The 25646-nt window shown below is 41.2% G+C and overlaps 1 protein-coding gene across 1 annotated transcript in view; it reads right to left on the minus strand.

Annotated features, from left to right (window-relative positions):
• Positions 1-10776, minus strand: part of LOC124139432 — a 31812-nt gene extending 21036 nt beyond the window's left edge. Inside the window, exon 1 of the mRNA XM_046506475.2 lies at positions 10194-10776. Within this exon, the coding sequence (XP_046362431.2) occupies positions 10194-10254 (61 nt within the window). The 5' untranslated portion in view covers positions 10255-10776. The remainder of the gene's footprint in view (positions 1-10193) is intronic.
• Positions 10777-25646: the final 14870 nt, after the last annotated feature.

Consider the following 25646-nt stretch of genomic DNA (forward strand, 5'->3'; position numbering starts at 1 on the left):
CCGATTATATTTCTAGATTTGCTTGTGGAGTATCAAGTGCACATGGTAAACGTCTAAGACTTGCATCACTTCGGGCTTTCCTGTTACAAGAAGCTGAACGACCGTGATATAACTGGAATACTGTTCAGAGCGGCGTTAACCCAGCTCACTCACTCACTCCATGTTATAGACAGGTACACGGGGTTCTCTGGCGTAAGGGGAGAACGTACGAATCATGTTTATTCCTACATCCCCGCAACCTGACATTAAAGTTCTACCTTGGTTTACCCTTATTACTAGAGTACATAATTCATAGGCGCATGGTGAGTGAGTGAGTGAGTCTATGCTTTACGTCACATCGGCAATATTTCAGCCATATTGTGACGAGTATAGGCGCCTGGCATATCATGTATAAACAATTCCCTGAGAGAAGCTCTGAAATAAGTGCCCTATCAATCACATCGCATAGCGTATGAATTATTGCCCGTATTAATATTTTCAAGGAAGGACTTTCACATCTGATTGTGAACACAGGTTCCAGCTAATCTCAACTGATGTGTCGCCGAGATAGGGCCACAGTAAGTCCTATTCCGTCTCAATGAAAGCTTCAACACGGAAGAGATGAGGGACATCACATAACGGAACATATACACGCATGACAATATTCCATTGCTGAGAATGTGACTAAATGTTATTGATATATATCATGGTATTTATTCATCATGCTCTTAACATTTAACCATTGTGATGACGCATTGTTGTTGTTGTAGTTGATTCTGAGCCAGGAATTCACCAGCCATTCTGAACGTACTTTTTGTGAAAGTAAACGTGTCGCAACTATAGGTCACCAAGCAAAATCACAGAGAAATATGTAACAATCATAGCATGGTTTAAGTGGGAGATATCAGAGTTGCACTCGTGATTTCTCCATTACTTACATCTCTAGAATCGCATGCCCGATTTACACGTAACAGGGATATATATCCTTCCCCTAATATTTCCAATGCGAAACAAGACTGGTTGGTTTTCAGTGTCTAGTGCAGGAATAAGTTTAAAATAATCCCAGGTCATTTGCAAAAAGAAACCCCAGAATTATTTTGTAATATTTCACGTAGCACCCTTGTTGAACTAATTTTTAAAGAAAGGAGTGATAAAAATGCTTCCTCGACATTCACCGCGATATCATAGAACACATGAGCCTTGCAAAGAACGACTCATAACTCTCGGTTATCTTTCCTAATCGGCGTTTTTTTCTGAGTTCCTTCGAGTTTGAGTTTTAAGTCGACAGAAGAAGAAAAAACACCCAAAGACTTGTTATCTTTTGGGTGGTCCTACCACACATGCAGCTTAACTATGGCATCACTTTCCTTTTACGGACGGGGGCACGGGGGACCCACGCAGGCGTCTAAGGCGCCGCGATTCGCTGTGCAAAGTTGCATCCGTTGGGCACACCAGAAACCTATGCTTGTGGGTTCGAATCCCGGTCCGCCCCGATTATGTTTCTAGGTTTGTCAGCAGCATACCCGTGCACCTGGGTTTCATCGAAGTGGTAAACGTCCGAGACCTGCATCACTTCGGGCTTTCCTCCCACATTAAGCTGACACGCCGTGATAAAACTGGAATAATGTTAAAAGCGGCGGGAAACCCAACTCACTCACTCACTCACTTTTAGGGACGGTGTTTCTGGTCCATCAGATCATTGTAGTAATGTTCTTGTGGAATTGAAAAAGGTCGATCAGAACCGTCAATGTCACTGATGAGAAAATACTATTTCACGAGTTTGTTGAAGAATATTTTTAAAAGATATTTTATCTCGATAGTAAGACAAGGCTGTGGACAATGCACGCCGCATGACTTAGTGACATCAAGTGACATAAAAACGTCAAGCATGTGGCAAGGTACAATATCTGGTACAACCTGCGTGAATCAGCTGACTCACAGCTGCGTCCTTCCCCGTGAATCCGCGTCCAAGTACACATGCAGTCTGTGTAAAATCGTTCGACGACTTTGACAAGTGAACAGAACCAAGACATAAGACATCCAGAGCACACAAAGCGACTTTTTGAGATGTCAATATTTCGGGAAAGATCTAAGCTGATTATCAGAAGTGCTTAACTTGCAAATTGTGGGCATGAATCAATACTTACAAATATCTTATCATACGTTGATGTTGGAACAGAATAATCTTTAAGAAGACACTCCCCCCATCCTCCGTTATCCCCACATAAACCCGATGTCCCAAACACATACCCAACGTGCAAGTATTGTTCAGATGGACAAGGTATCTAATCGATTTTCTCCAGGTAGAGGAGGTAAAGATTGCCTTTATCGTGCCATAATTACTGCTGCAGGTCGGTCAATATATTGCTTTCAAATACTTTCATGTATCTTGTTCTTCCTAACCACATCTGGGTAATATAATCAATTCATACCGCGCGAGGTCCACAAAAGAATTAGAAGCCTACCTTGATTCATTACGAGAAATAACACCTCTTGACCCCAGATTGTATACAGATCAAGTGTCCCGAGAAACAAAACCCCGTCACGGTCTATACAGTTCCATTGTCCATCGCTAACCGACCTGTCAATAACGTCTTATTAATCAGTGATAAGAACCAGGTGCGTCGGATAGATATGCCCTGTGGAACTTAATTCCCCAGACAAAATACCCCAAGGCAATTGTCTCACTTCGATACTGTCGGTGTTCCTATCACATTGTTACAATTGTGGATTACTGTAATCTAGGATCATAGGTAATTGAAGGTGCCATCTTGACAACCTTACCAAATCAGAGTCTTCATTTGTTGAGCTGTTTGGTTTGGCATCAAGGTGCGTATCTTACTGCGTAAGTGACACAAATGCATTGATCGTATCAGGAGCAGGCAGTTTCACAGACACCGTTATTACTGACTTATATCACATTTGCCAATAATACATCACATCACACGCGATTAATTAGGTATTTATTACAATTTAGTGCCAAAACGAAAAAAACAGACACCGCACAAGCACACACGTGTTCATTGAGAGCTGGTGTATTGCGTGTGCACTTGGTAGTCAAAGCAATACATGATATACATAATATAATATATGTATACTACTCCACTTAAGAAAGGGGTATTTTTTTATCCTTCGGTGATACACAAAATTGATTCTCATAATATGGCATGTGTATTTTGAAATAGAATTATCCCTAACAAACGTTGAATAGTATACTATCACATATACTAAAAAATATTTTGCGAGCTTAAAAACTTTACATATTAAGCTTAACCACAACACCAGAATATTATAAAAAATACGCTATCTTGTTAGTGAGATAGGCTGTGGCAAAGACACGTCACATGACAGAAGGTAAGCAGTTAATGAATGACATCTGGTGACACAGAAACTTCGATTCAAGCATGTGGCAAGGTTCAATATCTTGTGCAATCTGCGCGTGGATGAATCACAGGTGTGACCTTCCTCGTGGACCTTTTGCGATGTCATTATGTCGGAAGAGATCGAAGATAATTGCTTACTTAACTTGTAAATTCTGTGCAGGAATGAAGGGGTAAAAACATTTTATCTCGCATAGATATTAGAATAGAATACCTCAGAATTATGCCATAAAATGGTGTATAAAACGTCGGTGCTCTAGCTGTAGAAAAAAAGACCCTAAGAGTTATTGCGAACGGTCAACAATGACATAGGCTGGTGTTATTGACAAGGTGAGTGACAGCCCTGCAGCAAACTGCCCGGACCTGTCAAGCTGACATAAAGCACGAACAGCCTGGCCAGGTACTAATGAAATTGATTCATCAATGCGTGTGTCATGATGAACCGACAGCTGTCGAGGGATGTAAATTTCGCGAACCAATTCCTGCTGGACCAGCCGGCATTGCTTCCAGCATATAATACACTGTAACCGTGACGAGTGAACATGCTCTACTGCACCGTGTGCATGGGGACGCTTAATTAAGAGGCCGAATATCGAATGCAGTCTATCATCACGGACATAGTGTATCTACACAGTGTCGACAATGACAGCTGTGGGATAGGTGTTTCATCGGTGTGTGTGTGTGTGTGTGGGGGGGGGGGGGGGGGGGGGGTCCCCACATGGTACCCATGTTTGAGAATCGAACCGGGTCTTGATGAGCGAACGCTTTAACTACTAGGCTACCCCACCACCTTTTCTTGAGCACGAGGTGCATTGAATGAGAGAGTGTGTATTTTTCACGCCGCGTTTAGCAATACTCACAAATGGGGTTCCCACATTGTCTTCGGCGTGACGAACGAACGCCTTAACCACTAGATTAACCCACCAGCCCTTTTGGAGCATGAGTTGCATTGACAACGAGCAATAAGTCCATATAATTAACACAACTTAGTAGGATTGTCTCAATGTTCACGACAAACTTAACATTGAATCAGGATATGAAACATTGAAGCAGTGATATGCAAAAACTGAGATTTTAAAGAGGGCCCACGTCAGTGTTTGAAATAGAAAAAAATTCCTGGTTGCCATTATGGACCCACGGACTTTAGAAGCTGCAGGCTTAACTCTGGAGGCCATCATATAAAAGACTGCAGCTCATTGTGACAAATAAATCGCATTTAAATCTACTGCAGGCAATAAGGACCCACCCAAATTTGAAACTGCAGGCCCAACACAAAATCTACTTGTCACGAGCCTGCGGGCAGGCGCTTATTTCGACCACTGGCCCAGGTCACGAGTCAACGCAGTAAGCAATGGGTTTACCCACAAAGCTATTAAGTTGACGAACTGGGTATATAGTCTGTGCAGAGTTCGGGTGAAGACAACACCTTACCCGTTGTGCTAAAGGATCCTTGTTTCAAGGAGCTAGCACGGGTTGTGTACATGTGCCGAATCCGTGGGTTTCTACTAAGTGGTTTCAGTTCTTCGACCTGCGACACACTTCCATCCCACATTGAGCTGCCACAGCAATAATGTTAAATCCATATTCACGCATGTTTCAAAACGCCAAATCGACATAAAACCTGTTTCCCTGTTCACCTGTTGCTGCGAGACAGATTTCAACACCCCCACACAAAGGCAAAATATATATCCCTCACAAACAGCATAAATAGTCTTTCCCACGCACAAACAATGGAAATACAACACCAGTATACTATATCAACATATATATGCATTATTCACGTGCTAGCTCGTGCGACCCACTCCGACCACACGTGATAGGTGATCGTCATGCAAATACGGCTTATCTCCATGCGCAATCGTTTCTCCCAACTCAGTTCCGTAATGTAAGTGTCTATTGTACAAAGGTTTGGGGTTACGCGTAATCTGGTCACACACTTCATCGGAATCACACAAAAGCCAAAAATGAAAATCAGGAAAAATGGCAGCTCTGCATGCAATGTTTTATTGAAGCCGTCTTCAGCTGAAACTAAACCACAGTCCCCTGAACTCTACTTCTCCTGCCATTTTGTGGCGCATTGTTTGATCACATGTGATTTGATAGAATCATAAAATAAATCACTCTTTTTCTAATGTATTTCTTTTTTCATAAAAGATTGTCCCTTTTAATCAAGCACAGCTGGTAGATCGAAAGTTCTTTGTGACTTGACATAAAAGTGCGAAACTAATTTACAGAAAACTGCATTGCGCGATCGTATGCTTAAGTCCTCGGTGGTCTGGTCCTGCAGTGTTTCAGGCTGAGAATAAAGGGAACGGTGGGTAAAAAGTCCCCGTAGCGTGTAGTTGATGATTGCTAATTACCAAAACCTTTTTACATAGCACACTGGAAGCAGAAACTTCCTTACACAGGATGCAGGTGCGAGAAGTCACTTCCGTTTCCGGAATTTCATCAAGTCTGGTGGGGAAGAATGATAAAAAACCATTGATGTCAACGCTGTGATGATTTCGATGAAAAAGTATAGAGGCACAAGCGAGGCAAATATGAACAACACTCTTCAAATGTTTAAACATTCACAAGGAAGGAGAACGTACAATTTGAGAGGAATAGTCTTCAACGTGTCTCTAGTGAGTGAGTGAGTGAGTGACAATAGGATTTTAGGCTACACCGCAGTGCAGTATTAACATTGGGTGCGGGAGGGAAGAGCTGCAACGGTTGTATCTAACTAACATACATAGTTGACGTGCAGACGAACTACCCATCAGGTCAACCACTGTTCTAGACAATGCACTGTTTAGACTGTTGTTTTGTTGTTTAACGCCGCACTCTGCAATATTCCAGCTATATGACGGCGGCCTGTAAAACGATCGAGTTTGGACCAGATCATCAATTGAGTGATACTGTGAGCAACGATCCATGCCTTCGGGTTCAGATGACACGCCAAGTCACTGAGCCTGACCACGGATCCATTTCGTTGTCTCTTACGACCAGCATATGTTGCTGGGGACCTATTCTAACCCACAGTCCCCACGGGGTGTATTTTTGAGAATTAATAATAGCACTAATAATAGGCTGAAAAGACTCATGGACACAGGTGCGGCGTGTTTTCATATCCAACGATACACGACACGAACTGTTCTGTATCTGGACTAACCTTTCTGAAATAAGGCTAAGTGGACTTTTTCAAGCCGTTTTCAAACTGGTTTGTCATGTGAAATCCATTACTCAGTCTGATCGCGTATTTTAGAGCGTAGTCTTTAAATGTCAAATATTAGGTGTTTCAAGATATATAACAAGTGAAGAAAGAGTATGGTGAACAATTTGTTAGAGAAACATATAGCATCGCGACGTTTGTGCATCACTTAACCTGTTTCGTCACTAATCACGTGTTTCAAACACTGACTTGCCATAGTTTAATGTGTATAGAAGGTCATATGTTAATACATTATCTATATCTCTAGCTGCCAATCATTACACTGTTCAGACGGATAACCACACTGGAAGTGGCATTCGCGTTTACTGAAAACGGAATTGCGATCTTTAAAAAGGGAGTTAATTCCCTTTACATATTGTAAAAAGCCGTTTTCAAATTTACTTTTTGAAGACTGACAGTCGTTGGAACTCGGAGAGTCAGTTGCGGAATGACAGATCTATCTTTCTCATTCACATCCATGGGTCCATAGGAAAATAAGCTTCAAAGGGAACAAGAAGCTTGTAACTTAACATCACACAGAAAAGGCTCATATCCTAGTCAACACTGATACAAAAAAATCTCTCTTTTCTTAATAATACGACCTGGTGTTCGACATCGACTTCTGTACAGGAAGCACAATGACATACCTATAGGGCGGCCGACTACCGACTCTGTATGCCGGATACAAATGCACTGCCCACTAATCAAATACGTCTCATGGCTTCTTAGAACCCATATGACAATGAATCATATTGAACTAACTTGACAAAGATTCATATTTAATGTATCAAGTAAACACCTACCACTACCCCCGGGCATTAAACATATGACAAATGCCGACCATAGAGATTTTTATCACTGGAGTGTGTCTTAAGGACTTGATAGTCAATGGCGATATACTATTTATAGTCTGGTTGATGCGAGTAATTGGCACTTATATTCTTTGTTTACATAATGAGGCGTGTATGGACTTAGATAAAGGGTGTCAGCATACCTACGGAGTTGGACAGGTCGTAGATGGGACCAGCATGTATTATACATGTGTATGACAGACAGTTGAAATAACGCGCAGTTGTTACAATACTGAAATGTAATTTACTCATATCATATGACGGATAATAAGTTGTCCGTCTCTCCTTTACAGAGATACTCATCGTTCCGATGGAACACAAAACAGCTGATTATCCCATCGCATTTCGCCATTATAACTCACGCATGTGAAGTACAATGTTCAACCAGGAAAGGTATATAATGTTTCGCCCGAAAGTATGGACATGTGCAGATAGCTGAACAACGTGTCTAGTATGTGTCTGGCGTATCGAGACAGTTATATACAGTGATGTGATGTGAAATGGGGTTTAGCGTCGCGTTCAATATTATCGCACTTATAAAACGAAGTGCATGAGCGTGCGTGTGTGTGTGTGTGTGTGTGTGTGTGTGTGTGTGTGTGTGTGTGTGTGTGTGTGCTTGCTTGTACTAGTCCTGACTCATTGCGATGTTATAGAGCTTGTCAACTGAGATACCATGCCACAGTTTAACATGAATTCCCCACTCAGATACAATATACTGACTCCGAATCCACCAGTTCTTGTCCTCGCTCCTCAATACCGAACGCCAGGCAAGGTAACAACAAGTACCATCTTTTAACGTCGTTTGGTATGACGCGGCCGGAGATCGAACCCCCGACCTTCCGCTCTCCCTTCCATTAGACCAAGGATGTTGTCTTATATACAGTGAAACCTCGTTTGTCTGGATCACCCCACCCCCGGCTTTTTCTGGGCGATGTTGCGGAGGACGTTTGTATACTGAATCAAAAAGGCTGGGGATCATGAATATTTTGGAGGATATTTTTTCAAATAAATTGTTTGCTTAGTATTCACTCCAAGAATATCCCCAAAATGTGCATGATCCCTAATCTTTTATGGTTCAGTGTATAATAAAGGGACATTACTCTAAACACATGCTTGTTTATCCGGAAACCGGTTAATCCAGGCGATTCAAAGGGAATAGAATCGTCTGGTATAATGGGTTTTTTTCTGTTTTAAGCATACAAGCGCTGTGCTTGAAATGACGCAGTTGCATAAGTAATGATTATGCAACCGTCTTAAGGTTGTGTCAACTGCGTGAACAGTGTTATCGTGACAATGATCGACTGGTCTTGATGTAACACGCACAGGCATCAATGTTTCTTTGTGTGACACTGTTGATGGATAGACGCCTTTGAATTGTGACGTCACACTCCACGAGGATTGTGAGAGCAAACACTGTAGGCCACATATAGTGAGATAATTATCGTAATGAATAGTTTGAAAATATCACAACTCTGGAAATATATTAGTCTGTTATCTAATTCCTAAGCGGTATAAGCAAATGTTCGACTATAACCAGGCTATTGACATAATATTCATGGTGGATGGGCAATATACTTACACACATCTTTTTTTATAATTACTAGTACAGACATTTCGCCTATTCGTTCGTGGGTGATACAAAAATGACGAATAAATGGGTCTACACTAAATACAGATTATATCCAATACAGTAAACTGTTCCAGCCATGTGCATACTTGTTAGAAATTTGTAATACAATATTTTCTGTAAACATAAACTCACCTGAATGTGTGTAATAGCACATGTTTGTGAATGGGCGTGACAATCAATAAGGAAGAGCAATGGCAGATTATCTAGTGATTCAGCATCATGAAAAAGTAGGATACAATCGCATTAAGTCGTTCCATTAGCAGGGTAGTTCAGACACGTACTGCTTTATACATCTCGATGAGACACCGTGGGCACTAAACGTATTTTACAGACATGCCGAAGGTCTGTGTTTGGTTTAAGTGACTTCCTATCAACATTTCTCGGTCGATATTGAAAAATAAGGGAATATATTGTTCATAATACAGAAATAGGGAGCATGATTACTGGTCATAGGGACGAGTTATTTCCTATAACACCACAATATAGTCGAATTGTATTAGTCTGCGTGGGTAGCATAGGATAGGTTTGAGAATGACAGTAAGCGTTATAGCGAGGTCAGGGACCATGGATTTACAGGGGTAAGACCTCCCTTGAATTTACGAGCCTAAAATCAATAGATGAGGATCGCTGGGGAGAAATGTAGGGTCAATGACAAGTATTTCTCCTAACTGGGGATAGACATCAGAAAATAGACACTCACACGCTCTAATTTTCAGGTTTAAGCCCCTTGACGTCACAGATGTTTCACTGCAATTGCGTGTAATGAAATCAATGCCCCTTGGCATTGACCCACTATTATTTGCCAGACATAAAAGAATCAAAATGCTCTGTCAAACGACACATACCGATTCTGATACCAAAAGTTTATACATTTTTTGTTAATAATGGATCATCATTTTACAGTTTAACGTCCAATATCATATAGCGGTCTTGGGTCAGAATTGAAAAGATGCTGCACCGACGGTTAACATAATATTTGTCAAATCAATTAAACTCCCATTTTTAAATAAAATCAATTTACTGATCATCCTTAATAAGTATGCAAGTGCGGTACACTGTGTGGAAACCGACTTGCGTATGCGGGAAATTATTCAGTGAGACACAGTTCCCCCGCACGACGATCACTCCCCCGTTATAACGCGACAACTCCAGACGTTACATACCTGTGACATATATGAAAATCCAGAATAACTGGCGGTAAAATGGGTCCTGAAGGTCCATCATGGCGTCTTACTCCTTCTGTATCCCTGATCCCTGTTGTGGACAAACATACGGCTTGACACTGGCTAAAATGATGTCTCCTATTACAGCCAAACAGGTGTGCTGTACCGGGGCTTTGTCAACACGCCTCGCACGTTTAGTGAGCTGGCTCTGCCAGCAGAACGCAAACTCTGTCTATTGAAGAGTACTATAACCATATCCTACACAAGAACATTATCCTCGTGTGTCCATCCAACAAGACAGTCCCCTTCAAACACACACGCGGGGCTCTCGTCGTGCTCTCGCCGCTTCCAATTGTTTACTAGGGGCCTGTGCACTGTCGTCTGTCTTTCTGTCGCGTGGAGCGGTTCATCGCTATTTTTAGCTCATCGACATCAGCAAAATGGGATTAGCCCAAACTCGTAATGTGAACGATTGTGTGCTCTTTGAAACCAATCGGTAAATATTTATGAGCGTTCGGTCTAAATGTGCATAATATAATATGATGGGTTACTTTGTCGAGCAGTTCTCCAACTATCATAAATTATTCGAAACAGAAAGCGCTCCAGAAGTAACCGAGGCGAGCCAGTGACATTTCCTTGTTCAGCTGGGGGCTATCATTGCTTATTCGCTGCACTCATTGGCGTAAAACGTATTGGCTTATCATCCCGTGTTCTTGCTCATTATCACGCTGAGAGGGCTCATTCTTCAAGGGCAATCTTTGGAATTTTTTGTCGATGGCCTTATTTTTTGTTAGAAAAGTCGCGAGTGAAAGCGCAGCCAATAAACAGCCATACTTCTTTTTAATGTGGTTCCCAAGAAAAATAATTAGGTCATATCGTGCACTTAATTCACACGCGTAACTGAAGACCGGCGCGGTAGCCTAGTCATCTAATGCACTGCACTCCGCTTTGTAATGCTGCATCCTTCAGACGTGCCAGGTCATATAGACATGGCTGAGGGTTCGAATCCGCGTTTCGCTCTGACCCCGATCCTTCGTCTGTCAACACCATACTCTTGGTGGTGAGTCTTGCCGAAGTGGGTATGCCTACCGTCTGTCGCCTGGAGCTATAAATTCACCCTTATTCAGCTGACACACTGTGATATTGCTGAAACTGTGTTCATAGCGGCGTTAAGTTACTAACCATTATTCACATCATGATTTGGTTTTAATTGCGCTAAAATATTTTAGTCATATATTCAGATGTTAAGTGCAATGCTGCATTATAATTAGCAATGAGAGAGAGAGAGAGAGTGAGGGAGAGAGAGAGAGAGAGAGAGAGAGAGAGAGAGAGAGAGAGAGAGAGATACACACACATGTATAAGTGGAAACCTCGACAATCCAGACTCACTTGTTTATGCACGCAAGTACACGTGTATACTATCATGGTAAAACTTTAAAATTTGACTTCACCTCACATATAAGAAGGTAATATCAAGTTGAAACCTCGAAAGGAAGGCTCCATAGCAAGGACACACACACACACACACACACACACACACACACACACACACACACACACCTACCTTATATTACCTTCTTATTTGTGGGGGTGGTCGGGTAGGCTAATTGTTAAAGCGTTCGCTCCTCACTCCGAAGACCCGGGTTCGATTCCCGACATGGGAATCAAGGTGTGAAGCCCATTACTGGTGTCCCCCGCCATGATATTGCTGGAATATTGCTAAAAGCGGCGTAAAACCATCCTCACTCACTCTTATTTGTGAGATGTGGTGAATTTGGGTTGAACTTCGCGTTCAACATTATTGCATTTACAGATCGACGTACATGTGTGGCTGCTTGTAGTAGTCCAGACGTATGCTGGTTTCTGTAGTGCTAGCCCACAGAGATACCATGCTGCAGTTTAATATGAATACAATTCTGCCACCCAATCTCTGTTTGACCCCCTAATGCCTAAAAACATGCAAGGAAACAACAGTTACCACCTCTTAATGTCTTTTAGGACGACGCAGCCAGGGTATCGAACCACCGACTACTCTCCGGGCTGGTGCTCTATCCACTATACTACGGAGGCGGTTCTCGCTAGATGTACGTATATTAGTATACTAAAACTAATTAACTACAGAATCCCACGGTATGTTTATTTGTCAAGTCAATGCATATCGGTATATATGAAGTTATTCGCTTTGTTGGTGTCCCGATGCCATGGATTTCTTGGAAGACGAGTGACAAGGGTGACTCTATTGACGAGGAAAGCCGACAAATCGCCCGTATGTAACTGTTGTCGATTTCAGGGGGTTAGTCTTTGATAGCGTTAACTGTCGCCCCGAAACATCAACTAAACGGGCGAAAATTATAAACTGATGAAAAATATATGTATCCGTGTAATGACTAGACGTATAGACTTTTCTCGTGCATAAGATAATCAAAAGTATCGATAGAGAAACGAAAGAGAGGCGGATAGGGATGCGGAAGAGTTTAATTTGGTATCTATCAAGTTTTTTTAGGAAGCTATTTCGATTTTCCTTTTCAAAATCATTCCGAAAAGTCCTGCGACGAAAGCCTGTGACCAAAGTAAATAGCTGATTGATGTTCTGATAAAGGGGTAACTGGCGCGGCAACGTTCGTTTCTGCAGCGTCGATAGTATTTTCCAATAGTGTATTGATTTGATGGTGATATTCTAGTTTGCACTTAGATTAATTTAATTTTGGTTTTACTGCTTTCTGTAAGTCAGTGGAATGCCGAATATCGTATATCGCGTGGTATATTCGGGTATTTTCCTCACGTTTCCAATCAATCTGGAATCCCTGGCTTAGTCTTGCAACGCTTTGGCGTTTAAGAGAGTCTTGCGAATTGGCTTTGAATCTGTCATAGCAGAGAAGTCGACATTTCTTCTAATTCAATTTCATATGGAATAAAGACAGATTAATCGGTGTTTTAAAGCCTGTTGATATCCACGTCCGAGAAAAGACGGAAAACGGAGACACTATTCAAGTGTACGATAACTTGTGTAGGTTTCAGTGTGTTGAAAACACAGAACATTATAGTTTAGTGGTCTAGTTTGTAGGCTTAATACTCAGGGAACATATTGTGGACAGTAAATCTCTATATTTGATGCTGTGACAAGCATTGTAAAAACTCCCGCCTGTACAAGCGAAGACATGTTTCACACCGACATAAATCATTTCAAGGTGACACTGTATCTTAAAATCAATAGACGTGAATACCAGCAATGCATTGATGTCGATGGACGCCTTTTGCATATAGATGCGATTATAGTATTGTCGGCGCCAACTTAGGTTTCCAGAATCAACGTCTATTGAAATATTTACAGGTATAATCTCTTATATCAGTTGGAGTGACTTTCCGAATGGGCATTGTCCATTATTGATATTGGTGTCTGCCAGCTTAGGATTCTAATACACTTTTTTATAGACTGCTGGATAAAAGAAGGTCTACTCCCATATTTGGTGGGGACGTATTTGATGTGGGAATCATAGACTATTTTACATGCATCAGATCAATGAGTATCCTACAACAGGTTGTGTATTGGACTTTAAGTTTGCGGAGTGGGGAGACTATGCTATGAGAGAGAGAGAGAGAGAGAGAGAGAGAGAGAGAGAGAGAGAGAGAGAGAGAGAGAGAGAGAAAGAGAGAGAGAGAGAGAGAGAGAGAGAGAGACTTGTTTACACATGACTATGTTTTTAAAGAAATAATTTTCGATTATTGTGTACTAGACAAAACCAACTTTTAAGTGTATATGAGAGAGAGAAGAGAGAGAGACAGAGAGAGAGAGAGAGAGAGAGAGAGAGAGAGAGAGAGAGAGAGAGAGAGAGATACACACACACGTATAAGTGGAAACCTCGGCGATCCAGACTCACTTGTTTATGCACGTAAGTACACATGTATACTATGTAAAAACTTTAAAATTAGACTTCAAATCACATATGAGAAGGTAATATCAAGTTGAAACCTCGAAAGCAAGGCTCCATAGCAAGCACACACACACACACACACACACACACACACACACACACACACACACACACACAAACACACACACCAACATACACACACAAACACACACACAAACAACACATACACACACACAAACACACACATCAACACACACACACATACACTAACACACAAACACACACACACACACACACACACACACATACACACACACAAACACACACACACACACACACGGAAAGGAAATACTTTTCGATTATTGTGGACTAGATTGTCACGCTTGCACCATGCATGTCATATTATTCAGGAGAGTTAAACTTTTCTAGTAGTATATATCGTGTAGAAAGCGTCTTGCAATACACGAGCCTAACATCATGTGTACTGATGCTGTCAATGTAGCTACACAAACACGGATCCTTTTAATGTCTGCATGTGATTTCCGAGTGCAATGGGTGATGGTAACGTCTGACCCCACGAATACATTTGTCAACAACTATCACCAGTGTTTCAACTCACAGCCCAGCTGTCCAGAATTGTCCCCGGGAATTCCCCGGATGGACACAAAACATGGAAAAAGTGTTATGTATAATTAATTGTTGAAGGTCCACAGTGACCTGGGAAAATAGGATGTCATAGTCGTCATTTTGCAAAATGTGTTTGGGAAGCCGATAGGTACAGTGCATCAATCGGTCGATGTACTATCGTACCCTTGAAAATATGCGATGGTCTATGGCGACCTATTATGGTCTATATTTTCCAGCAAATGCACCATGTACTAGTATAGACTGTAATATACATTTGTAATGTATCCCGTCTATATTATTGATATATTGATTGACTGTCTATTTTGATCTAGTAAATGTAGTATGAAGTGTTCAAGGGTCTTAACGTCCTGGTAATGATGAAAGTACAAGTTCCTGTAACATGTTAGATAGCGATGTTGATCTGGTTGTCTTCGTGTGTTGTTGTTCCTGGTTAAAGCTGGCGTCATGTGCAGAATGCACGTAGACTGTACTTCTGTCTCCTTTTGCCGTTAATAATGCGCCGAACATCCCAAACGTCTTATTGTTCAACATTGTGCTTTTGTCTGTACTGTACAAGAGAGGTTGCTATTGTCTTTGCCATAGATTACGTATGCATTACGCAACATATCAACTTCACGCCACCCCTACCCCCAAATCCCCCCCCCCCCCCCCCCCCCTCCCAAATTCCCCTACCTTTGGTGTCCTCGTCTATCAGAGACATGATGCTTTTGAGACACGCCCCATGAAACGCCAATGATCATTCAAAATTGATTAAAACATCAAGCGTGCGTCTTGATGCAGTATGGGGTATTGATTTCTGTGCACATTTCTAGTTTCTTGTTTTGAAACGTGAAAAATAAACTGAAAAAGAAGTGAGGTTGGTCGTATGTAGCGAAGCGAATATCATTGTGATAGTGTAGGATCAGCTTCTGAAGCCTTGGTCGCAGTTCCTCCTTGTTTATTATCAGCTGTTGTATACATGTCATGTATGCTATGTACAGCTGTTCTGTGTATTACTTGTATGCTATATACAGTTGTTTCATGTCATGTATGCCTTATACTGCTCTAAAATGTCATGTGTCTTGTATGCCATATACAGTTGTTTCATGTCATGTATGCCTTATACTGCTCTAAAATGTCATGTGTCTTGTATGCCATATACAGTTGTTTCATGTCATGTATGCCTTATACTGCTCTTGTATGTCATGTGTCTTGCATGCTATATACAGTTGTTTCATGTCATGTATGCCTTATACTGCTCTAAAATGTCATGTGTCTTGTATGCCATATACAGTTGTTTCATGTCATGTATGCCTTATACTGCTCTTAAATGTCATGTGTCTTGTATGCTATATACAGTTGTTTCATGTCATGTATGCCTTATACTGCTCTTGTATGTCATGTGTCTTGTATGCCATATACAGTTGTTTCATGTCATGTATGCCTTATACTGCTCTTATATGTCATGTGTCTTGTATGCTATATACAGTTGTTTCATGTCATGTATGCCTTATACTGCTCTAAAATGTCATGTGTCTTGTATGCCATATACAGTTGTTTCATGTCATGTATGCCTTATACTGCTCTAAAATGTCATGTGTCTTGTATGCCATATACAGTTGTTTCATGTCATGTATGCCTTATACTGCTCTTAAATGTCATGTGTCTTGTATGCTATATACAGTTGTTTCATGTCATGTATGCCTTATACTGCTCTTGTATGTCATGTGTCTTGTATGCCATATACAGTTGTTTCATGTCATGTATGCCTTATACTGCTCTTATATGTCATGTGTCTTGTATGCTATATACAGTTGTTTCATGTCATGTATGCCTTATACTGCTCTAAAATGTCATGTGTCTTGTATGCCATATACAGTTGTTTCATGTCATGTATGCCTTATACTGCTCTTGTATGTCATGTGTCTTGTATGCCATATACAGTTGTTTCATGTCATGTATGCCTTATACTGCTCTTATATGTCATGTGTCTTGTATGCTATATACAGTTGTTTCGTGTTTCTCGGTTAGAGATACACCCATGTTTGTTTGGTGGTGGCAAGACAGAAATGGTTTTTCGATGGTGATGTATTTTATACGGGTTTCATCGGCGCTATACATGCATCATATCAAAGCGTATCGCACAACAGGCGACTGTTCAGCCTGGTAACGCTTGTAATCTGTTGGCTCAATCCAATTATCAAGTGTATCCTTTCTTTTGCCCAGCAGTTTATGACTTATATTCAATAACATTTAAGAAAGGTTGTTTTATGTCTGTGCTGATATCAGAGGACGCGTACGCATTCAGATCGGTTGGAATAATATTTGAACGAAGCCATTGTGCATGCGACCGTCACACGTCTGTGTCCTTCTGAATTCACACAAGAATGTAAGATTATTATTGAAGGCAGCAGCTGGTACCTTTGATCATTCAACCTCGGCCCTTCAATGATAAATCTCACTGCATCACTTACTCCAAATAAATGTACTTCTTAATGAATAGGAGCTTTGAAGGCAAACTATCCAAATATTATTGATAAAAATAGCACATTTCTCTTTAAAAAACTCCAATTCGTAAATCTGTGTTATCTTCGGAAGAAATGGCACTAAATCCAATCACAAACTATCACAGGCAACAGTATTGAAGTAACTTCACGGCGTGCTGAAAAAAACGGAGATGGGTAGGCAAAGTAGTGGTTGATAGCATGAGCAACGATCCGCGCGTTTGTTTGTTGTTTAACGCCGCACTCAGCAATATTCCAGCCATATGAAGGCGGACTGTATATAATCATGTCTGGACCAGACAATCCAGTGATTGATATCATGAGCATCGATCCACGTAAATGGGATCGATTACATGCATCAACCAAGTAAGCAAGCCTGACCACCCGATCCCGTTAGTCGCCTCTTACGACAAGCATAGTCGCCTTTAGTGAGTGCATATCGGTTTACGCCTCCAGCAGCAATATTCCAGGTAGCTCATGATGGGTCACACCTAGTGTAACACTGAACCCGGGCCTACAGTTTGACGGGGGGGGGGGGGGGGGGGGCATGAATGGATTAACGAGATTCCCACTGTCCCTATCTACTATCGTGGTTGGTGCCGCCTCCGTGGTCTTGTGGTAGAGCGTCCGCCCGGAGAGCGAAAGGTCCGGGGTCCGGGGTTCGATCCCCGGCCGCGTCATACCAAAAGACGTCAAAAGATGGTACTTGTTGTTACCCTGTCTGGCGCTCGACATTAAGGGGCTAAAACAAGGACTGGACGGCTCGGAGTCAGTATACTGTGTCTGAGTGGGGTATTCATGTTAAACTGCGGCATGGTATCTCAGTGAGCTAGCACTATAAATCGGCATCAGTCCGGACTAGTAGAGGCAGCCACACACACACACGTGCATGCACGTCGCTATATAAGTGCAATAATCTTGGACGCGACGTTAAACCCAATTTCACCTCACCTCACCCATGGTTGGTTATTCACGGTGGCCAAGTAATTAATATCAAGACCGGTTAACCTCGAATTGCCGGCACGTTACGCCTCAAAGGTCACTGGGACCTTCTGTGATGTGGGTCGAGTTGGTCGTATCTCAACATCAGCCACTGGACCGTGTCACGTGTCACCCTCTGCCGTACACCCATCCCTTCAGGTCACGTGACAGCGTATCTTACACACATCCGCCCACCTGACTGAAGACGTTACCGCGTGTGGCGGGACAATTACCCATCACAATCCCCTCTTTATATTTGACAGGTGAAATCTTTGCGTCACATTAGCTCCGCTCTGACAGGTTTTATTTGATGGAGGAAATAACAATAACCTTGTGTGGAGGAAGACGTTCACAACCGCCCGTGTTTGTCTTACCTAGCTTGGTGGTACAGCTTTTTTTAATAAAACAAATAAGGAAAAAGACAAAAGGAAGTGTGTGGTCTGTGGTTACAAGTTAACAGATAAGTTCTACGAGGATTGATTGATAAATTCTTAGTTACTGTGTTTCCATTGCCAACAGTGTTTTTTGTTTCTGGTAGCCTGTTGAACCTAGGATGGATGCGCGTGTTAGCAAAGACGCTGTAACGTCTAGTACAACTGTATCGTGTGTCGACATAGATTACCTCTATGAGAATCATATGTCAATATTATCTTAAACTCGATAAAAAGACATCAAATGAAGGACTTTTCAATGGGGGTAAGGTTACATCAATTGCAACGTTGTTGGGCTTCCGACTCTTCCGACATCTTTTCATCTTTAACTCTGACATGATGTAGGGCATTTAAAGAAAACAATATTGTCACATGGTCTGAAGGATAAAGTCTAAATTTTATAACATCATTTATCAATTGGACTTTCAAATATGAATAAATGAGTGTACATGGACTCTAACCAGAAACCTCATGGTCTAAATATAACTATAGCATGTGATAGTTTATATCTAGAGGTATGTAAATTCAGAGATTGTCGATTAAACTAACAGGAAGAAAAATGAAAAGGAGCATTTCTTAATTTTAAGATACTGCAATAATCTAGACTTGCCCACTATCATAGACTTACTTGGGCTGTATTGGATATATGTGTTTCAGGGTCTGTATGACAGACTAGATCAACATGTGTGTATGTTACTAAACAGTTAATTTATGCGCACGGATTTAGGACCAGGCCAAACTATCCACAACCAATCCTTACACACAGATCCTTAAACTACCGGGTAATAGAAAGCATACACTTCAAAATGGGTCTGACCAAACGTTATCAAAACTAGGCTGAAAACAGTCACCGACACATTGCAAACATGAGGTCTACGATACCCTTTCAAATACAACACCATCGACTAACCATTTCTTGTTTGTTTCATTTTTAACCACCATCAAACATACTTTCTTTTGTCCGGCAGTTTATGTACAGCGGAATCTGTGTAAACCGGACTTGTGGACCGAACGTTTTGTCCAGTTAAGCCAGTGGTCCAGAATAGTGAACATTTACCTGATGATAAATTAACGTCGTCAATTCGGGACCGTGCATTGGAGAGGCATCGATTTGGGAAAAACGTCCGGTTTGACAGATACTAATGTATATTCAGTGGCTTTTTAACACGTTACTAATATCACGCGGCCTGTACATAGTTGCGTCTGGGCGAGACAAAACGAGATCCACGCCGCCGAGGCCACACAATCAGCCAGACCACACATTAAACCCACGCAATCCTCAATATGGACACTCACGTGACTTTTAAAGTTATCACCCGTTATCATGTTCATATGCAAGAATGGGGCATGGGGTACCCGAGCTTACGAGACGGCGTAATTCTCAGTTCAGAGTTGCGCCCCTTAGGTGTGCCAGAAACCTATGATCGTTGGTTCGAATCTCAGATTCATACTGATTATTTTTCTAGGCTTGTCATAGACAGCGTCATTACTGTGCTCGTGGGTTCACCTAAGTGGTCAGCATTTGAGACCTCATCGGTCTTTCCTCTCACATCAAGGGAACACGTTGCGATATCAGTAAAACACTGTTCAAAGTGGGGCTACACCAAACTCACTCACTCACTCACTCACTCACTCGCCCTTTTCCGCCTCCAGATTATGAAATTAAGAAGACAATTACCAACGTCATTCATGTCCGTTAGCGTTAGCAAAGATGGCCATGACCAATTTCCCACGCTACTTTTGACGAGAAGGATAATAAAATTTAGAATGTATTTAAAAATACAATCTCATTAAAATCAGATCTTAGACATCCCATTAGGGGTCACGTCAGAACGACCTTTCATCCGACCAATCAGAGCGTCGCTTACCAGATCATGAAACTGACAGTCGGAATGTGATTTCTAATCATGCATTCTCGAAAATTTTAACATGGGGTATTCCGAACGATAGTTACGGGTTTAACGACTGAATCCATACAATCTAGACCATATATTTGCCATTCCAGAATGTTCTTTTGTTCAGGTTTCACATTTTTAATCGAGAATTTGTCAAAATATGTTTCGAAGCGTAGACGCCAATTTGAAATCAGTGCCGTATAGCACGAGAAAGCTGCCTTCTGATTTGCTAATGTCGACTTCTTGTCAGTCCTTCCATTGGTCGGTCAAAATTCGCGCAAGGTCGGTCTGACGTGACCCGTAATGGGATGTCCTCAGATCTTTGTTTAGCGATAGCGAGAACTACGATCTGATTTTAATGAGATTGTTTAAAAATAAGTGTGTCTTATAGACATTTTGAAAATCCTTCTTGCATACCAGGCAAACGACCGCTAAGACCACTTTGTGGAACCTAGCCTCGAGCCCGTCGTGGCAAGGACTATCCAAACAACATACATTTCATGTCACCATTTAGTTGAGACATGGCAAATGTCCACGGTTGGCCTAAAATTAAAATGGCGTACAATGTTTAAGGATAAAGTGTGAATAGGTTGACGACTATAAACCAAATATATGTAAAACGATCTGAAGGCCATCAGACAGAGAAGTCTCGAACACTGCTATGTCGACACAATGCTGATCTCGACGTCGAACTACGAAAGTACAGTATATGCCACATACACATATGTCTCATTAATGTTAGTTGGAAAATATAGAATATCAAAATAACTTCCTTCCTTGTATGCACAAGTAGCTATATAGGTCAGCATGACACTGAAGCACTCCAAACAGTGCGCAGAATACACGGATACATGAATATTATCACAATCACAATCACATTGAAATGAAGATAAAATCATATTCACAACACCGATAAAATGAATAGAAATACACCACAGGAAACGCCCTTTACCGTTAGTGTGATCGAAAACCGGGTCAGCCGACTTCCTTACTACAGATCAAATATTCAGGCACCTGTATTCTATTCAGTAACCGTCACCCTATTCTCGAGGAATCTGCCTCGTTCCCGGAGATTATGGCGAGTAAAAACTCGCTAGACATGAAGTGGATATTTGTGTCATATTCGTGTGCACACAATTGACTTAGGTCAGCCATAAATATTTCGGGATAGTTGTTAGATTAAAGAGCGTTAACACACCAATCCCCGAGCATATATTCGTGTGTTGAAATATAGCTAGACATGTGTTTGTGAATATGTTTTTTGACAGCCCTGTCAGTCATACAATGGTTGGTCAAAAAGCAAACAAAACCAGCAATTGTGAAAGTGTTTTTAATTATATTTTTAATATAATCTTCCTGCTTCAATACACTTCTCATATCGATAGTGAACCTTTTCAATACTAGTCTTTCAGTTTAGGAAACAGGGGGAAATCATTTGGTGCCAGGTCTTGCGACTGTGGAGGGTGAGGAAGCACTACGAACCCACATTGCAGCACAGCAGCCTTTGCAAGCCGAGAGGTGGGAGTAGAGGCATTGTCATGAAGTAGTAGAAATCCACAAGTCAGCATTCTTCACCGCTTTTCTTTGTTGAATATCATGTTTCATCACCCGTTACTAATTTCTTTTTGCATTTGACGAAATCATCCTCAATTAGCTCTAAATTGTCTCTGGCAATGTCAGTTCATTTTCCTTAAGATCAGAAGTTAGAAACCAAACGAGCAGATATCTTATTCATCCTTAAATGTTCATGAATAATAGTTTCAGTGGATCCATGGTTTATACCTGTGTCTTCCTCTAGTTCAGCAATGGTTATAAGTCTCTCTGACAGTATAGGTTTTTCTATCTCCTTGATTAAATCTTCATTGGTGGAAGTCGAGGGACGTCCAGATCTAGGGTCATCATCAAGGCATGTTCTCCCAGCCTTAAACATAGCTTCCCAATGTTTAACAGTGGAATAGCTAGAACACTTGCACCATACACTTGTGGCGTGCGGTCGTGAATTTCTTGGTGAGTACTTTTCTCTAAAGTCAAAAACTTGATGACTGCTTGGTACTCGGTAATTTTCCATTTCTGTGTCCATTTGGACCCCTATCACGTTCAACTGGCCGTCACTAATATACAAACGGCCTCAACAGACCAAATACACTTTCAATGAACTACTCAAACATGGCCCATTGTTGGGAAGTTAGTCAGACATAGAACTTTTGGACCAGCCCTCGTATCAACTAATCCAGACAAACAGGGGTCGATCACATCAGGTAATCTTTTGTGGCGGCCACTGTCTACTGTGTCGTCATCCTTAGCAGCTGTTGTGTCCACCCAATTCACATTTAAATCTGTTCTTAACAGAAACGTGTGCTGGAAATTATTCTACCATGAATTTCCGCGTGAGTAACGGAGTTATCGTTCCTTGAGAATAAATGCTCATACTATCAAATTTCGGGTTTATCTGCTCCCACTTGCGGCTCACAGTGAGAAAACACGGTAATGGACTGCTGACTGACAATGGTCGTTTCATCAAAACAGGACAACCTGACACAACCTGCCGAACAAAAAAAAGTATACACCCATGTTTGACGGTGACAAATATGAAACAAAAAGGAAATTGTTATTTCATAAGCGCACCACAGGCGATACTGGACCTTAGTGTTACAGTGTTAGCTGCCATTGACTGTTTCCAGCCAAATAACGTTTGCATTTCTTTGGTGAAATCCAATTTTCAAGCGTATATTTTCTTATGCCCGGCTGTGTAGTATTTTGGCGACGTGCAGCAGAGCTAGTCATAACAAATCGGTTTTTTCTTTTTATAAACTTCCCGTAAAAGGAAACCAGCCTGTTTACGAAACTGTCAAAACGAACTGGGTAATATTTCCTTGTTTGACACTGTTAACTGAACATGTCAAAGTGATCTACAACAAAACACGCCTGGTCGCCATTCGTTATGTGAATCTAATTTGAAGGCTGAGACATTTAATCGATAGTGATGAGGATGCCTTAGCTACGAGACCGAGGAACCTTCGCTGACGAAGACTACAGGGAGTCCACAGCCTGGCGCATCTGGTATACTAGTGGATATAAACCACGTACCTTTACTTCGAAAGTCGAAGGCGTCACATTTGCAATATAGATACATCGAAAGATGTCTAATTTGAATGTAATATCATCGAAACGTTATAAACAAAAATATTATAATTAATAACCTTCTTAGACCGACTATGTCTCCTTCATTTACGCCGGGATCAATACATGACATGAATAATAGAAATTAACGGTAAATGAAACGGCGGTGGTAAAAAAACCGCTTACTTGATGTATGTACTTTTAATCTCCAGCAGAATGTAAAAAAAGTTACAACTTCAAAGCAGTGAATTCACACAAGGAAATTGAAAACATCCAACATCCCCATTATTTGAATAAAACCATTACGCAAACAGGAACACGACAATTTCATTAAGATTTAGTGGTTATCGAAAGGTTCCGGCAAACGTTTCGTTTAGATACTGATCTCATTCACTGTAAAAACATATATCCCATGGAAGTGGATATCAAAATAGGATATAAGATTAGGATACAGTAAAGTACGGTTATAACGAACTCAAAGGGACCACTTATTTTAGTTCGTTATAACCGTAGTTCGTTATAAGCATATATACAGCAGAACTACAGCAAATAGTCGAGACCTAAAAAGTAAGTTCGTTATATCCGTCAGTTCGTTATAAGCGTGTTCGTTATAACCGTAGTTTACTGTACCTGTTCTAAACAGGGGAATCGTCACTGGACTTTTGTGGATGTACTGTATGGTAGCACAGCTCGACCAACGAATGAGTTCGAGCTATCAGCAGGTTTAAAGCAACCGGGTTCGGGATAACGGTAACTTCGAATCTACCCTACCACTAATATGTTGACATTGATATAGTGTTCACATACCAAACAAAGGCCTATTCAGAGAGCACAACACCGACCGAGATTCCGGCCTCAGGGCTCTCTGAATATTTCATGACGAGAGAGGAGTGACAGCTGATCTGCGAGAGTGACGTGAAATATACACCGCGGTCCGTGTATTGTGTGCAGTGTGTATTGTTGTCGGTGCTTATATCTCCCTGTGTTGTGATAGGGATTTCAATATGATTACCACAAACATAATCAACGACTAGCTATCATCGTGCCGGATATATTCTTCCATTCGTGACTGTCCCAGGCTCAGATGTTTAGAAAGGCGTTATAATATAAACCCCAGCGTTAGTGTTAATTACACATTTTAAAATGAAATTAGAGTTCGATTCTTAGTAAGTAAAATGTTACATTTCGAACAATTTAATTTTTTTTACTGATAAGCAGTATCATTTGTATTTATATTAAACTTTTATGCACACTTAACATTTCTTTCTAAAAGTCAAATTTCAATGGCCAATTGTACAATGGCCCCATGGGTACAATGTGTGAAGCCAATTTCTGGTGATATTACTGGAATATTACTAAAAGCGGCATAAAACACAACTCACTCACTCAAGTCAAATTATCGCATAAATGCGTTGAATGTGAACCCGTGGTATTACTCAGAGCCTCGGAAATGTCCTGTTAACAAAATCACGATGAAAAAGACTAGATCTGTAAAGCTATTCGCCTTGACACTTCAATAGCAGTGATTCATGTAAGCGGACATGTTGGTCTCTGTAATCTGGTGTAACCTCGCGGACAACGGGACCTGTAGCACCTGCAATAAGCCCACGTGACAATGCCCCGACAAAGTCCACATTTAAACACATCCATAAGCACCTGTCTCCTCCACTGGATAACAAATAATTGACCAATTTTAAGTGAAGTCGAAAGTTCAACTGAACAAAAGCCCCATGTAACGCGATACAATCTCATTGTAAAACGTATTTTGATTTTAGCTACATGACGCCCCATTGTAATTAGACGGGGTACAGGTTGGAGATGCGTTGCCATGGTTAAAAGGACTTGATATGGAGGATAAGGCGGATGAAACACACTTGTATCTTTTTATTGTCTTGAAAATTGTCAAGAGACTGCAAACCTGGTCGCTGTTTACACCAATAAGTATCCAACAATATGCCTACAAACTTACATGACGTCACAGTACTTATGATGCGCCAAATTCCATTCACTAATTAAAGTGAGT

This window comes from Haliotis rufescens, unplaced genomic scaffold (genome assembly GCF_023055435.1).
Source record: "Haliotis rufescens isolate VD_foot unplaced genomic scaffold, xgHalRufe1.0.p SCAF_1, whole genome shotgun sequence".
NCBI lineage: Eukaryota > Metazoa > Mollusca > Gastropoda > Lepetellida > Haliotidae > Haliotis > Haliotis rufescens.